The following is a 14893-nucleotide window of genomic DNA, read 5'->3' on the forward strand; positions in this document are numbered from 1 at the left end:
CTCCCGCTGAGAAGGCAGAGCTTCCCTGGCTGCTGCTGACCACGCACCCGGCGCTGAGGACAGTTCACAGCAAGTTCACCCCGTGCTTCAGCAGCTTCTGCCTGGCTTTGCCGGGGAGGCCAAAGGCGCTGTCCTCGGGGCTGGGGAAGCCGGAGCTGCGGGCTGCGGGGGCCAGCGGCTGGAAGTACGTCTCCTGGGCGGGGTTGCAGCAGGCGAACACGGCCGTGGAGGCGTTCCTGGGGGACGAGGACACAGCCCCTCAGCCCACAGGAGGATGCACGGTCACCTGCCGGGACTCGGGACTCCATTTGTTACTTGAGTCACAGGCCTCAGAGTCAGAGGCCGGGGCGCAAAGCAGGCCCCACGGGGTGACCGCCTGGCTCCTGCTTCCTCCCGTCTCCCCACTGGCCTCCGTTTCCCCCATCCATCATGAGGGAGGCTCGGGACTCCCAGGGCTCGCTCCCCAAGGGCTCCTTCCAGTAAGGAGGGGCGGGCATGGCGTCCTGCTGGGTGTGACGCAAGCCCAGGACCAGCCCTGTGGCAGCCCTGAGCCCTGAGCCGGGCCTGGCAGGTTCGAGGCAGCCTGCTGCTGCCTGGCTCTGCGCCCTGGCTACCAGGGTCCACCTCTCGCGTGTACCCAGGACAAGGCCCCCTCACTGAGGGGCTTAAGATCAACAGTGGGAACGGGAACGTGAACTTCCTGCACGTGGACAGGGCCTGGACAGTGCTTGGACGTGCGCTGCTGCCCCCATTACACGGAGACCACCTCCCAGCAAGTGCCGGCCACCTTTCCCAGGGCCGAGGCCTCTTGGCTCCAAGGCAGGTGAAATGCTGAGCCACCCAGTGGCTGGTGGAGCAGATGCTGACATTCGACTTGTCACCACCTCCCACGAAACATCACACCCCAGCACCAGCAGGTCCCAGCCACTGACTGCAGACGCAGATCACACCCAGGTTGCCGGCCCAGGGCGCCCCTGAACCGCATCGGGAAGACACGGCGTGAGGGGCAGACAGAAACACTGGCCGGAAAGCACCAGGCAGCGGAAATACCTGGCACTCAAGCGAGGCAGGTGACAGTGTTACCTCATCCCTGCCAAGGACCCTGTGCCTCGGTGAGCCCAGAGCCCACCTGCCCACACTACCCCCCAGCTAAAACCTGCAGGGAACAAAGATGCACCTCAGAGTCACAGGGGCCTGAGTTCAAATCCCAGCCCTGCCGCAGAAAAAAGAAAGTGACCCTGGGACAAGTGGCAGATCCTGTTTGTGCTTCAGCTTCCTCATCTGCAAAACAGGGACGAAAAAGCCCTCACGGTGGCGCACCCCGGTGATCCCAGCAGTTTGGGAGGCCGAGGCAGGAGGATTGTGAGCTCAAGGCCAGCCTCCGTAATTTAGTGAGACCAGCAACTTGGCAAGACCGTTTGAAGTTTTAAAAATAAAAAAAAAATTTAAAAACTGGGGTGTAGCTCAGTGGTAGAGCACCCTGGGTTCAAACCCAGTACCACACACACAGAAAGGCAGAAAGAATGACTGACCCCAATCACTCAAGGGCACCTCGCTCTGACCCACCAACGGGCCTTACTTCCTGCTGACAGTTTCGTAAGAGAAGCGGGAAGGAAGGACACAGAATGAGGTTGGCTCCACGCTGCAAATCACGACTGACAGCTGTCTACCAGCAGGGACGTACTCAAGACCTGCCGCGATGAGAAAAGCCACCCAGAAACGCCACGCTGGCAGGACCCTGCTTCCTAGAATACGGAATTAAAATAAGAAGACCCGCCACCTATACTACATACAGAGAGTGAGAACCAAGAGCGGAAAGTGGAGAAACACACCAAGGAACGGGGTCACGGCAGAGGGAGGGTGCACGCCAGGGGCCTCTGCAAAGTCCCAAGTCCCCATGGTTTTATCGTTGTTTTCAAGGAGACAGCCAGTCTCCTTCCTCAGGAATGGGCACAGCACCGGGGCAGGGAGGGACCCAGGAAGCCCTGCCACGGGGCTAGAGCAGGTGAAGGGAGGCCTTGAGGGAGCAGCCTGGGGAGAGGAGCTGCGGGCTGGCAGGGCCGTGGGCTCACCTGGCTGTCATCTCGTACAGCGCGGGCAGCCGGGCAAAATCGGAGTGCATCAGGCTGACGGCCTGCAGGAAGCGGCGGTCCTGGGCGGTGGCCACCTGCGGCAGGTTCGCTTTCAGGAGAGGACACAGGTGGTGAAGAGCAGACCCCTCCTCCCACCTCCCGAAGTCCTGCGCTGGACATGGGCGGAGCGGGGCTCAGGGCCGTGGCGTGCGGGAGTGTGGAGAGCCGGGCACAGGGGGCCAGGCCCACTGCTGCCCTCAGAGCCACACCCGGCGCCTACGCACGGATGGCAAAATTCTGAGCAGACCTCCTCAGAGACGCCTGCACACGTGTGACCTTCTCTTAAGATGTGGGGAACCCCCCCCCCAAAAAAAAAGACCAACAAGAGAAGACGTGTTTGCCAGGTGAATCTGGCACTCGGTGGGGCCGGCTGGTGGGAGAAGCTGCTGGTCCCAGGAGACCCCCGCCCAGCCACCCGCCCAGGCGCCCCTTACCGGTGAGCACGCTCTGGACGCGGTCGTAGTGCGTGAAGTTGTACGTGCTGCTGGCCGGGCCCGCCTCGTCCCCCGGGAGCGTCTCCTTCAGGTGCACCTCCAGCCCGTTCAGGGACGCCAGGCTGCTGCGGTACTGCAGGGGCGGGAGAGGGCCATGGGCTGGAGCGACCCCCTCGGCAGCCCCCCAAAGGCCTTCTGTGTGCCCTGGACTGAGTTTAAAAATACTCTCGCTGAAGTGCTCAGTGGCCACTTGATTTGGCCAAAAGGGACTCGGAGCAGCACGTCTGCTTTTAAGGAGGCACTCGCACCTTCCACTCTGACGTTTCAAGGGGTCGCATCGTAGAAACGCAGGAAAGTAAGGATGAGCAGAAGAGGAAATGTAAAAGGGAGGAAAAACAGCAGAGGAAACCGCTCATGATCCCACCACGACGAAACAGCCCGGACGCCCTGGCACGTCTCCGTGGCTCCCAGGGTCCCTTTCGCTGCTGTGACAGCCTGGGGCCATCCAGCAGGGGCCCTCACCCGGCCAGGTGGAGTCCCACAACAGACACCGTGAGTTAACCTCTGGTGCCTCCAGAATGTGCTGTTCCAGAAGGACAGGGTGGTGTGGTCCCAGGGCTTCCTGAGCGCGGTAGTTCAGAGGAAGGCCCCCGGGAGGGGAGGCCAAGCCAGGTCTTCAAACTCCCAGCAGACAAGTAAGTAATACGCAAATGCAGTTGGGACACTGAAGCACCGTGTCCTCACTCGCTCTGTTTTTTTTGGTACTGGGGATTGGACCCAGGGGTGCTTTTTACCACTGCCACATCCCCAGCCCTTTTTTGTATTTAGAGACAGGGTCTCGCTGAGTTGCTTAGAGTCTTGCTAAGTTGCTGAGGCTGGCTTTGAACCCATGATCCTCCTGCCTCAGCCTCCAGAGCAATTGAGATTACAGGCGTGTGCCACCACACCCTGTTAATCATTCTTAATAAAACAGTTATGGGATCAAACCCTAAAGAGTACCTGTGGCTAATCTGGTCACCGAACGCCGCGGCATGAGCTGCTTCCTCATCTTTCTAAGCGCTGTGTGGCGCCCTTTAAGTTCCACTCAGGGTAGACCCAGTACATCCGTCATTTCTTGACAGGCTCAGCTGAAATGGACCTCCTGGGGCTGCTTCAGCCACAAGGTGGCCACAACTCTGAGCATCAGGCAGTTCCCAGGCAAAGGACACCCCAGCTTGGCCTCCCGCTAGCCAGATGACCAGAGCAAGCCACTGAATTTGCTGAGCTCCATTTGCTTTTCATGTGCAAAATGGGAATACCACTTGACTGCTGGAGGCGTTAGAGAGAGGACACAGACAAGGTCCTTTGTAAGCCCTAAAGTGCATCTTTTACAGTCAAGAAAGCGAACACGACCCTCAAAGAAGCGGGATCCAGCAGGACGGTGGCGCATACCTGCCATCCCAGCAAAGGGTGAGGCCTGAGGCTAGGTGGCTTAGTGAAACGTTGTCCCCACATTGAAAACTTAAGTGGGGCTGGGGATGTGGCTCAGTGGTAGAGCACACTGGGTTCAAAAGAATGAACCCCTAACTGAAAAGAATGAACGAGAAGTGGGAGTTCTCTGTGTACAGATGACTTGCCGACAGACCATTCAACAGAAAACCGGGTGCACGTAAAAAGCAGAGCTGCAAATGCATGCCGCCGGAGCAACGCCGTCTTGCTTGTGCACCGGGGTTCCGACTCGAATGTCTTAGGAAGCCACGTGCTGTGCACCATCTCGCACACGCATCTTGGCATCCACTGCCCAGGAGACAGCCTGGCTCCAGGCAGGTGCTCAGCAGACGCCGACTAGGTGGACATGTGAGCACGGCCACTGCCAGCCGCGTTCCTTCTGTGCTCCCTGCTTTAGCTGAGGTGTGGGGCACAACAAGAGGACGTGTGCGCAGAAACACGGGGGCAGCCTCTCATGCTCAACTCTGAGTGCCAAGGAGCCTCACATGCGAACAGGTGTGTGCACGCATGGGCACCTACAAGCACTCTCCAGGAGCGGAAACCACAGCCTTGCTGGAAGTTTCTGGACCCTAGGAAACTGCCAACGGCCATCCCTCCTAACTTGAGTTGGTACGCAGGGGAAGGGACAACGGAAAAGTGAGCCAGGCCAAAACCTGTTTTCCTTACAGGCCCAGAGCTCTGCTTCCAGAATCTTCTAACTTGTACTCAAGATAAAACCACTGGACTGTGCACAGTTAACCAAAAGATGTCACGACACAGGACATGCGGACAATTCTTTACAGGTAATTAAGTGCTCTCGCACATAACAGCAGTCAACAAACTGGTTTCTGAACTAAATCCATCCCCACCTGCTGCACATTGAGCCAAGAATGGTTTTTCTGTTTTTATGCAGTTGGGGAAAAAGTCACCTGAGTAATACTATGCACGGAAACAGTATGAAGTTCCCATGTCCAGACTCAGAATCCCTGGCACACGGCCACACCCTTTGTTCACACGTGGTCTACAGCTGCTTTTTTTTGTACCAGGGATTGAACTCTAGGGGTACTCAACCACGGCCCAACCTCCCCAGCCCTATTTTGTATTTATTTAGAGACAGGGTCTCACTGAGTTGCTCAGGGTCTCACTGTTGCTGAGGCTGGCTTTGAATGCGTGATGCCCCTGCCTCAGCCTCCCGAGCTGCTGGGATGACAGGCGTGTGCCACCCTGGCTGAAGGCTGCTTTTATGCTACGCAGCACAGCTGAAGAGCTGTGGAAAGCTGGAAATACCTGTTTTCTGGCTCTTTCTGTAAAGTTCCCCAATCCCTGATCTGTAAAGTGGCCCTCAAAGCAGACCTGGGAGACAGAGAGCTGGCAACTCCTGGACGCTCTGACTTCCAGTGCACACCAGGGCAAAGAGGCCGGCTGTCGGTGCACACGGTGCCACCGGAAGCAGCAGCGCACGGCCTGGGAGGTCGTGGAGAAGCACGGGTCTCCTCTCTGCAGGGGAGAGGTGTGCTTTTCCATGAGGTAGTTCATGAAAACTCAGCCGGCTGCCAGCTCATCTGCTGTAGCAGACAGCTCACTGTTCTAATGGAGCAATGAATAATTTATGTGATCCCTGCATCTGAAGGTCAGTGAGATTACCCTTGGTTCTGAGTGGGAACCTGTGGCAACGGTGGCTCTGTGCTGCCCCCTGGCGGAAGCCCACTCTGTTGCTCTGAAGCCCCCAAGCCCAGCTGCTGGTGGCTCTTCCATGGCTCCTAGCTCCCACCCCTGCAAACCTGGAGAGCTCAAAACTGACTCACCACAAGACTGGCGGGCAAAATGACACAAAGGCACCTTAGTGGCATGTGACATAAGCGAGGAGCACTTTCAAAGGGGGTGCGCTCACTCCCTACCCCATCTGGCCTGAACCAGCCCATCCTGCAGGGTTCTGGCCTTCCAGAAGGCAGCAGAGGGCTGCAGGGAAATCAGGCCACAGATCTTCTCTGCAGGCCTGGGACCACAAGGCAACAGAGATCTCGCCAATTCCAAAGGAGACATCGGTTCTCTGACAAAGCCAGTCTCAAACCACCAGGCTGGACAGCCAGCCACCCTCCTCTTGAGGAAACACGAGCTTTGCCTCTTTATAAACCGGTCCATTCCTGGGGCCCGGCCAGCACCAACCCTCCTTCAGGCGCACGGCACACTCGTGGAGTCTGCTGTCCTAACAGGGTGCATGGCTGAGTGTCCACGCAGTGAGAGCCAGAGGCAGGGCCTCACCCCCTTTCTTCACCACCCCACCTGTCAGGGCCAGGGCAGATGGGTCTGGAGACAGAGAGGCTGGGATAAGGAACAAAAAGCCAGCAGGAGCTCTGGAGCCGCCTCTGGCCACGAGGCCTCTCTCAACCAGGCCACGTTCTTACTGGCGAGACGGGAGCCTGGCTGAAATCAGGCGGAGCGGTGCTCAGCCACGGTGAGGGCAGGGCACCCCCACAGCAGCCTGGGCTGCTTTTTGCTCTGGGGTGGGCGAGTAGAGAGAGAGATACCTATTCTATTGCACCCAAATACCAGGCCTTCAAAATCACACTCTTAAGGCCTGGTACTGGCAGAACAGCCCACGAGCACCAGAGCAGGGAGTGGGGTAAGGCTATGGCCACAGTCTCCCTGCTGTCACTCGGAGCTACGGGAACGTGGGTACGTGACGCACATAGGCCTCGGCTCTGGGGTCTGAGGAGAGGCGCCAGACGAGCCAGGCAGCTCTAGAGGAGCAGGCTCTTGCTGGCAGTTCGTGCAGCCTCCCTCCTCCTGTCCTCCACCTCCAAGGTGACTTGCTCATTTGTGGAGGGTCACAAGCCCTGCATGTTAATGAGATGGGCTTGGAATAATATAGATTTAAGAATAAAAACAAGCAAACCCCAGGACGCCACTGCCCTGCAGCAATTTCAACCTGCTGTTCTTCCTGCTACACTTTCCCGGCCAACCAAAGCAAGGCTGTTACCATAGCAACCGAATCTCCAGCGTGGGCCCAGGCCCGAGAGAAGGTCAGTTCACGGCTGAGTGTGGAGGATGCGATGCTGAGGAAGAACCCTCCAGAGCCAGTCAGGACTCTAGGAAGGGGCAGTGGGTCACTGCCATGCAATGGGCCCGTGGCAAGAACGCAGCAGGTTTCTAGGGGACTCGCAGGCAGTGCACACCGCAGAGCACACTCCACCTGCCCAGCTAGGAAACACGCAGGGGTGGCACAGTGGCCGTGCAGTCCCTGCCTGCACCATCTCACTGCTTCCGGGCCTAGCGCTGCCCCAGGGCTTCTGACGAGGAAGCAGAGGCTGGGGGGGCAGGAGCTTGTGGGCAGCAGCACCCAGCCTGAGAGCCAGTCGGGCTCCAGCCACTCTGAAACTAGAGGGAGCGGAAGCGGAAGAGAAGCCACACCTGGAGGTCTGTAGCCACAGGCGCTGTGCACGCTCCCTCCCACTCCCCCAGAAGACCCTAGAGGAGGAGCGGCCTGTCCTGTCTGTATTTCTAGGAGGCAGGGAAGGAAGAGGGAGGGAAGGGGGGGGCCCGGGAAACACTCACCACCTCCTCGATGGCCGCGCTGTCTCCGAGCAGCGACTCCTCGGCCAGCAGGGACAGCAGCAGCCCCTTGACCCTGTGGGTGTAGAGGTTCATCTGGACGAGTCCCGCGTGGGCTCTGTCTGCAGGGGGCCTGTCACCCTGCGGGTTCGCTGCGTCTGAACCACACTCCAAACCAGGGGCCTCGAGGCTCCGGTGGGCTCCGTTGGCGCCCCGAGCCGCGCCCTGCTCCCCACAGGGAAGCGCTCTCTCTTTGTGCCCTGGATCTGAGCAAGGCGAAGGCCAGGGCCGGCTGGTCCTTCTGGGGAGAGGGTCTGCTCCAGGAGCCAGGGTGTGGCCGCTGGTGGCGGGAAGGTCCGCGCCCTGTTCCAGGTCTCCATTCTGGGCGAGCCTCTCGGCAGCGGCAGGCGGGGCAGGAGAAAAGCGGCTGCTGTTGGCCGTGTCCTCTGGCACGGTGGGCTCCACACTGCTGGCACCACTCACAGGTCCCTCGCAACAGGGACCTCTGCCGCCCGGGGCACGCTCAGGTAGGACAGCAAAAGGACCTGGGAACGTGCCCTCTTCCTGAGCTCCTGGAGTCCGGACCTCAGACAAGTCCGGCTCTCCCCGGGGAGGGCCTGGCTCCTTCTGCCGTGAGCAGCCGAGGCCAAGACCCTGGCCCTGGACCGGGCTGGGCGCTCCCGCAGACCCAAGGGGCTCCAGCTCCCGGCCAGGCGTGTGCCCATTCTCCTGCCTGCCACTTGGCCACGCTCCGCCAGGGCTCGGAGGCTCTGTAGCCGCCGATGGTGTCCAGGTCGCAGATCCCGCATGCCTGGTGGCACGTTCCTTCGGGGCGGCCGTGCCCCTGCCCTTTGCAGCATGCTGGGCAGAGGCGTCCTGGAGTCGTGCTGGCAGCGTGGGAGAGCTGGGGGAAGGCAGCGGGCGTGAGGGGGCACGGCGACGGGGAGGGGGAAGCACTGGCCCCCAAGGAGCCCAGGGAGGGGTGGGAACCTGAGGCTGCAGAGCTGCAGGGCCACCAGCACCCACCACAGGAGAAAGAGGAGCCGCGCCCAGGCTGGGAGCTGCACGCAGTGATGGTGAGGCACCTACTGCAGGCGGCGGCCGAGCAGGAGCCGCCGAGGGTCTCCTGTGTGTCAGGCCCGACGTTGGGAGCTGTACGTACAGTACCACAGGGGCCACTGGACAGGTGGACAAGCTGGGGCTCAGGCAGGGAATGGGCTTGCCCAAAGTCACCTGCTAAGAGGTCTGGGACTTGGAACCCACTGCCATCTTAACCAGGCCTCGCCACCTCGGACCAGCACCCTGCGGTTACGGGGGGAGCCCTGCAGGGCGGGCAGGGAGCAGCGGGTTGAGGAAGGACGGGAAGGCGCAGGTCTGTCCGGGTGCTGCAGGAGGAACCCCTGTGAGCGCCTCACCTACCCAGGCACCCGCTCCGCTGGGAACTCACGGAGGCTCACAGCTTCCGCCTCAGTCACGAAGACAGGCGTGATCAGGACGTGGGGCGGGAAAGCTGCTCCTGGAATTGCAAAGCAACATGGGAGGGCGCTCTGCCGGGCAGGGAAACTGAGGCAGGGACTGTCCCTGGGCTGTGCATCCAACCCTCACCCGGGCTTGCACAGCAGCCTTGGAAATGCATCCCCAGGCCACAAAAAAGCCACGAAACTCCAGATCGATTCCTGTGATCGGCGAGGAAGGAACCTGTGCAGATGAGGTCACTCGCAGCTGTGGGCCAGGGGGACCGTAAACAGAGGCAGGTTCAGCGCCCTTCCTAAAAAAGGCCTATGCCAGGAAAATGCTTCCAACTGCAAAGGGGTCGGCCCTCAAGTAGATGTCAAAATTAAATCCAATCCTCTTGGGGACACCTCTGCGTCCTGCCAAAGGGCTTTCTGGCAGTCTCCATTTCCCTTGCCCTTTCCCTGTCACCAGCCCCTAGCACCTGAACAAACGGTGTCTCAACACTGGGCTGGGAGGGTCTGGATGCAGGGATTGGAGGCATGCCTAAAATCCCAAGCATGGCAATCAGGCTTTCGACACAGAACTAACTGTTCCCCGGGCTCTACCGGACCTGTTTTCCTAATCTTCCGAGCAGAGAAATAACACATGGGACAGGTGGCCTTTACACGGTGTGTCCAGTGACAGGCAGCATACTAGAGTGCCATTCCCAAATGCCACCGCGCACTCACCTGCTTCCTGCGGGGCGGCCCCTGCTGCAGGCAGTCTCTGAAACAAACACGCACACAGTCAGCGCGGGCACCGCGCCCCTCTGGACCTGGCCGTCAGGAACGCACCGCACCATCTGTTCCAGGACCTGGCCAAGCCCAGGGAGCTGCTCCTGCCACATGCCAAGAGCCCGGCAGATGGAGCAGAAGCTCCCCCAAGCTGTCTGCTCCTGCCACGGCTGGGCGGAGGCAGGACCTGCCCACTCAGGCTGCCAGGCAGCGCCCACCCAGCTCCAGCACACTGCCAGCCCTGCTTCCCACTGGGAATAACAAGTGAGGGCTTGTGTTCTTTGACACCTCTGGGGAATTCATATCCTAAAGAGCCACGCCTGCCCCAGCCACAATAGCCAATTCCCAGGAAGTCCTCTACAACAAAACGCAGACGTCCTGCGACTCTGGACTCTCTCTGGAAAGGAGAGCCGGGAGCTCCTGCTTATTCTGGTTCAAAATCAAGGCCAGAAACTTAAAGGACATTCTCAAGAGAAAACAAAACCTTTCCCGCAACCTGAAGGTTCCAAAAGGACCCACCAAAACGAGATAAAACCAAAGCAAAACACAGACTGCTCTTCTAGCCAAAGTGACTCACTATGAAATGACAGGGTGGCTCTCTCTGTTGGTCATTTTAAAGTCATGCTTTCGCTTTAGGTCAACGAGCCATGTGTTAAGTTTTTTAAAACAATCACATAAAGTCCCTCATCTTTAAGAATAATGCTAATAGCATATTTGAGTGTTTTTTTCTTTTAAGTCCTTGGGGTTAAATACTTTTGAGACATATACAATTTGATTTTTCCACCTGAAACACTAACATGCAATTCTTGTCTTTAAACCACTTTGGCCGTTTTCAATGGCTAGCTGAAATCTTGTCCAGTGTAAACTGACAAGGACAAATCCATCATTTCCCCTCCTCAGACCAGGACTCAGCACGTTTCTGTACAGAGCGAGGTGACACATCTTTTCAGCTTCCTGAGCCACGTGGCTTCCTTCACAGCTATCTGGCTCTGCTGCAGGGCTGACGGCTGACGGTTGAGTAAAACTTTATTAGTAGGCGTCTGGTCCCTGGTGCAGAGCGAGCCGAGCCCTACCCCAGACACTCATGGTACCCTGTGATTTTTCACCTGGAGGGAGCCCCCCATTTTAGAAGTCTGATTTCACAAGGATAATCCCAGCAACTCAGGAGGCTGGGGCAGGAGGGTCACGACGTCAAGGCCAGCCTAGGCAACCTAGCAAAACCCATCTCAGAAATATATATGTAAGTAAATAAATAGGGCTGGGTGTGCCTCAGTGGCAAAGCAGCCTGCGTTCAGTCCCTGGAACACAAAAAAAGGACTAGAAGAAAACTGGCAGAGCCGGAGGCAGTGAGCTCGGAGCGCGACCATGGCCACCCTGCTCTCGAGGACTGTGCAGGACTCGTCTTCACTAGCGACAGTTACATGCCCACCAAACAAAGTACTTGAAGAGCTGTGTCCTCCTTAGTCCTTCTAAGGACGATCTTCCACAGTGTGCTCCTGGAAACTGCCTTCGCTCTGACAGAGGGCTGTCCTGGGGGAGAGTCCGACACTCAAGAACTCCCCGTGGTGCAGAGGAAAGGAGCCGCCCTTGCCTGGCAGGCAGGGGAAGCAAGGCCTTTCTGCCTCTCCAGGGACTTCTCTTGAGGAAGGCCACGCTGACAGACGAGGGGCCCTAGAGGGATGCGGTGTGACAAGTCCCCCCACCCTGGGCCCATCTGGCATTCAAGGTCAGTCCCTCAGGCTCGGGGCCAGGCGCTCTGGCCAGGAGGTGGGCTTCAGCATACCTGGTCCTGAGGTGCAGGCCGGTGCAGCAGGACCTTGGCCGTGAGGGAGGGCTGCAGCTGGGTGCTCACAATCCTAGGGGTCAGACACAGAACAGGAGCACTGTGAGCAGCACCCTGGAAAGCCCTGGATCTGAACGAGGCCGACCATCCCACGCTGTCGGGGACCCTGGGGACATGGCTGGCAGAAGGTTCAATTAGTGAAGGCCTAGGGGAAGGCACGCTGCTGGTTCCTACCCACAGTTCAAACACCTGAGCCTGAACCAGGACTGTAGGAGGAGGACGTCTGCATGAGGACATTAATTACAGGGAAATGAGAAATATGTTCAGAAACACAAGGAAATGGCCCAATTATCTGTGGAAAAGAGACACTATGCAGATCATGGCACAGCCAGGACACAAAACCTACAGCCTTTCCAAGAGCAGGCGGACCTGGTGGCCTGCCACAGCAACCCCTGCATTACACAGGAAGTCCAGGGACCCCCGATCCTACCTTGGTAGACAGCAGAAATAAAATCAATGCACGTGTCTGTGTGCGGCTACTGCTGACCGAGAGGTGGGCTTCGTGGGGGACGGAGGAGGGGGCTTGACACTGTGCTTTGCTGCTTCTCTATTGGCGGATTTTTTAACAAGATATCCGTACATTTAGTGATATAATTTAAAATATATACAAAATGCAAAAGGAAAAGGAAAAGGATCATCTTTTTCTGGGGGGGGGGGGATTGAACTCAGGGGCACTCCACCACAGGGCCACACCCCCAGCCCTGTTTTGTATTTTATTTGGACACAGGGCCTCACTGAGTTGCTGAGGCTGGCTTTGAACTCTGATCCTCCTGCCTCAGCCTCCTGTTCCTGTGGGAGCTGAAGAGCCCCACACACCACAGCAGAGCCACGCTGCTGAGAAGGGGGCGGGGAGGGGGTGAGGCAGCACTGGGGACTACGCTGGTCCTGCTGGCTAATCCCACGCCCCACGGAGGGCCTCTATTTCCGAGAGGAAACCGAGGTCAAGCCACTTGCCAGGACCGCCAGCCTGCCAGGCCCAGCACCGCTCCGGAGCTCCAGCGTCTGCAGAACTCCAGGCCACGCAGCCTCTCGGCAGCAGGGGGCGCTAGGCCCTGCCCACCCCTCTGGAAGGAGGGGCCGGAAACGGCCCTGTGGAGTGGCTCAGGCCCTTGGGCTCAGGAAGAGGCCCTCCAGCCACGTGAAGCAGGGGGCGCAGACCTGACCACGCGGCGGGAAGGAGCTGGGCAAAGGCGGGTTCAGCTGCTCGCGGAGCTAGGCCACCAGGGTCCTCGGGGCTGGCGCTCTGCACCCTGACAACTGCTGCGGCCTGGCCCACGTGGAGAACCACGTGGACCCTTGCTCATCCCCACTTTCCGAGCCCCGGAGGCGCTGCAGGGCATCAAACCTCGGCCACCCCATGTTTGCTGGCCTAGCCCCTAGGGGCTGGCCACAGACGGAGCCCCCGCCCACGACCTGGGGACGGTCAGCTCTGGGTGGAGGAGCGGTGGCGTTACTCACAGTCCTTCGTAGAGGATGCAGCCAGCCAGGACGTGAGGCGAGCGCTGGCAGGTCTGCAGGATGAGGGCAGCCTTCAGCAGCAGCAGGGGCTCCACCTGCAGGCAACACGCACGCCACGCGTGAGCAGGCAGACCAGACGGGCGGTGTCCCACCGTGACATCCGTCACCCGGGTCTCCTTTAGCTCTCCACGCCCACAACTGCTGACGCCACCACACACCAAATTCCCAGCACAAGGCAGTGTGTGGAAGCCGCGAGATGCAGCCAGTATGGCACACTGCTCTTGGCACAGGACAAAGTGGGTCACCCAGGAGACCCTAGCTACCACGGTGGAGACCAGGCGGCAGCCAAAGAGAGCACGCCCTTCAAAGGCAGCCACGGTGCCAGGCAAAACCCACCCTGGCCTCCCTCCCCTCTGCAGCCCAGCCCCAGGCAAGTGGCCAGCCAGACTGACAAGCGAACAGAGCCCATCACGCAATCCTGTCACGGCCTTCCCAAGGCTAACAGGGCTCAGTGCCACTTCCACGTGGGCGCCAACTGCCCAGAAGTTCCCAAACTACAAGACACGCATGGACATTGGTCAAGGACATCCAGCGAAGCCCACGGCCTCCTCCTAACTGCCACCTGCCTGCGTGGTGGCCAGCCTCTGCAAGTGCCCGCCAACTGGTCGAGCCCGCTGTGAATGGAGCCAGGCCCCAGAGCAGGCCCCCCAAAGGAGTCCAGTCTACCTGGCCTGAGACTGCAGCCCCGGAAAGCCCCTCCCCAGGTGCAGCTGTCAGAGCCACACCTGCTCAGAGCTCGCTCACTAGAGCGGGGGCCAGGAGGGGCCGTGTGGGACACGGGCTCAGACAGCCCATTCCCAAGGGGGAGCGTGGGGCCAGGCCAGCCACGTGAGCAGCTGGGCTGACTGAGCGCCCGGGACAGGCAGAATGGCAAGACCACCCATCTCTCTCTCTCTCTCTCTCAGACGCATTAAGATCCTGGTACCGGCCTTCTTGGGGTCGGGATAACAACACGAGATGATGTCAACAGGGAAGGAGACAGGGACCCGTGACTCCCGAGTCGACACTTCCGAGGCAACAGCAAGATGCTATTCCTTTTTCGGGAGGCTGGGGTGGGGTCGGGGGAGTCAGGGATTGAACCCAGGGGTACTTAGCCACATTCCCAGCCATTTTTATTTTTTATTTTGAGACAGGGCCTCGCTAAGTTGCTGAGGCTGAGGCTGGCCTTGAACTGGCAATCCTCCTGCCTCAGCCTCCTAAGTCACTAGAATTACAGGCGTGCACCACCACACCTGGCCTGGTATTGTTCCCTTTACTATTTCCTGCTGTCGTTTGAGACACAGCCTCACTGTGCCCTCTAAGCAGCTGTGGAGGTGGGATCAGGACCCCCCGTCACGGATGAGGGCAGTGAGACTGCAGGTGGCTGGCCGCTCTCACGGCTGGAGTAGCAGCACACAGGCCAAATGCAGGGCTTCCCGCGGCCCCGCCCGGGGAAGGCGCACCCAGCCACCGCTCTAGCAGTGTCTGGGGAGCATTTTCAGATGGCGCCCAGAAGCTCTGCTCTAGTATACGAAGTGAGCGAGGAGGACCAGGAAGGTACTTTGGTGCGGTCCAAGTTCCAGAGGGAATTGAATATCTTGTGCAGATCGCTGGTGTTGCTCAGAACCTGCTGGATGAAGGTGTTCCACTGGGAGCTCAACTCTTCCTGAGAACGGCTCTGCAATAGAACAGTCTGAGGTCACTGGCTGAGATCTGGAGGGGCAGACTGGCCCACCATGA

At 59.1% G+C, this 14893-nt stretch overlaps 1 protein-coding gene across 4 annotated transcripts in view; it reads right to left on the minus strand.

Annotated features, from left to right (window-relative positions):
* The window catches only part of HPS4 (HPS4 biogenesis of lysosomal organelles complex 3 subunit 2), a 26609-nt gene continuing 11716 nt past the window's right edge, over positions 1-14893 (minus strand). For all 4 annotated transcript variants that reach the window (XM_079151329.1, XM_079151328.1, XM_079151330.1 and 1 more), the window contains exons 6-14: positions 14715-14831; positions 13115-13209; positions 11597-11669; positions 9769-9805; positions 9005-9101; positions 7589-8489; positions 2567-2699; positions 2073-2181; positions 1-236 (exon numbers count right to left, since the gene is read on the minus strand). In XM_079151329.1, the coding sequence (XP_079007455.1) occupies positions 65-236; positions 2073-2181; positions 2567-2699; positions 7589-8489; positions 9005-9101; positions 9769-9805; positions 11597-11669; positions 13115-13209; positions 14715-14831 (1734 nt within the window). In that variant the 3' untranslated portion in view covers positions 1-64. The remainder of the gene's footprint in view (positions 237-2072; positions 2182-2566; positions 2700-7588; positions 8490-9004; positions 9102-9768; positions 9806-11596; positions 11670-13114; positions 13210-14714; positions 14832-14893) is intronic.

The sequence above is a fragment of the Sciurus vulgaris genome (genome assembly GCF_902686455.1).
Source record: "Sciurus vulgaris genome assembly, chromosome: 8".
NCBI classification, from domain to species: Eukaryota; Metazoa; Chordata; class Mammalia; order Rodentia; family Sciuridae; genus Sciurus; species Sciurus vulgaris.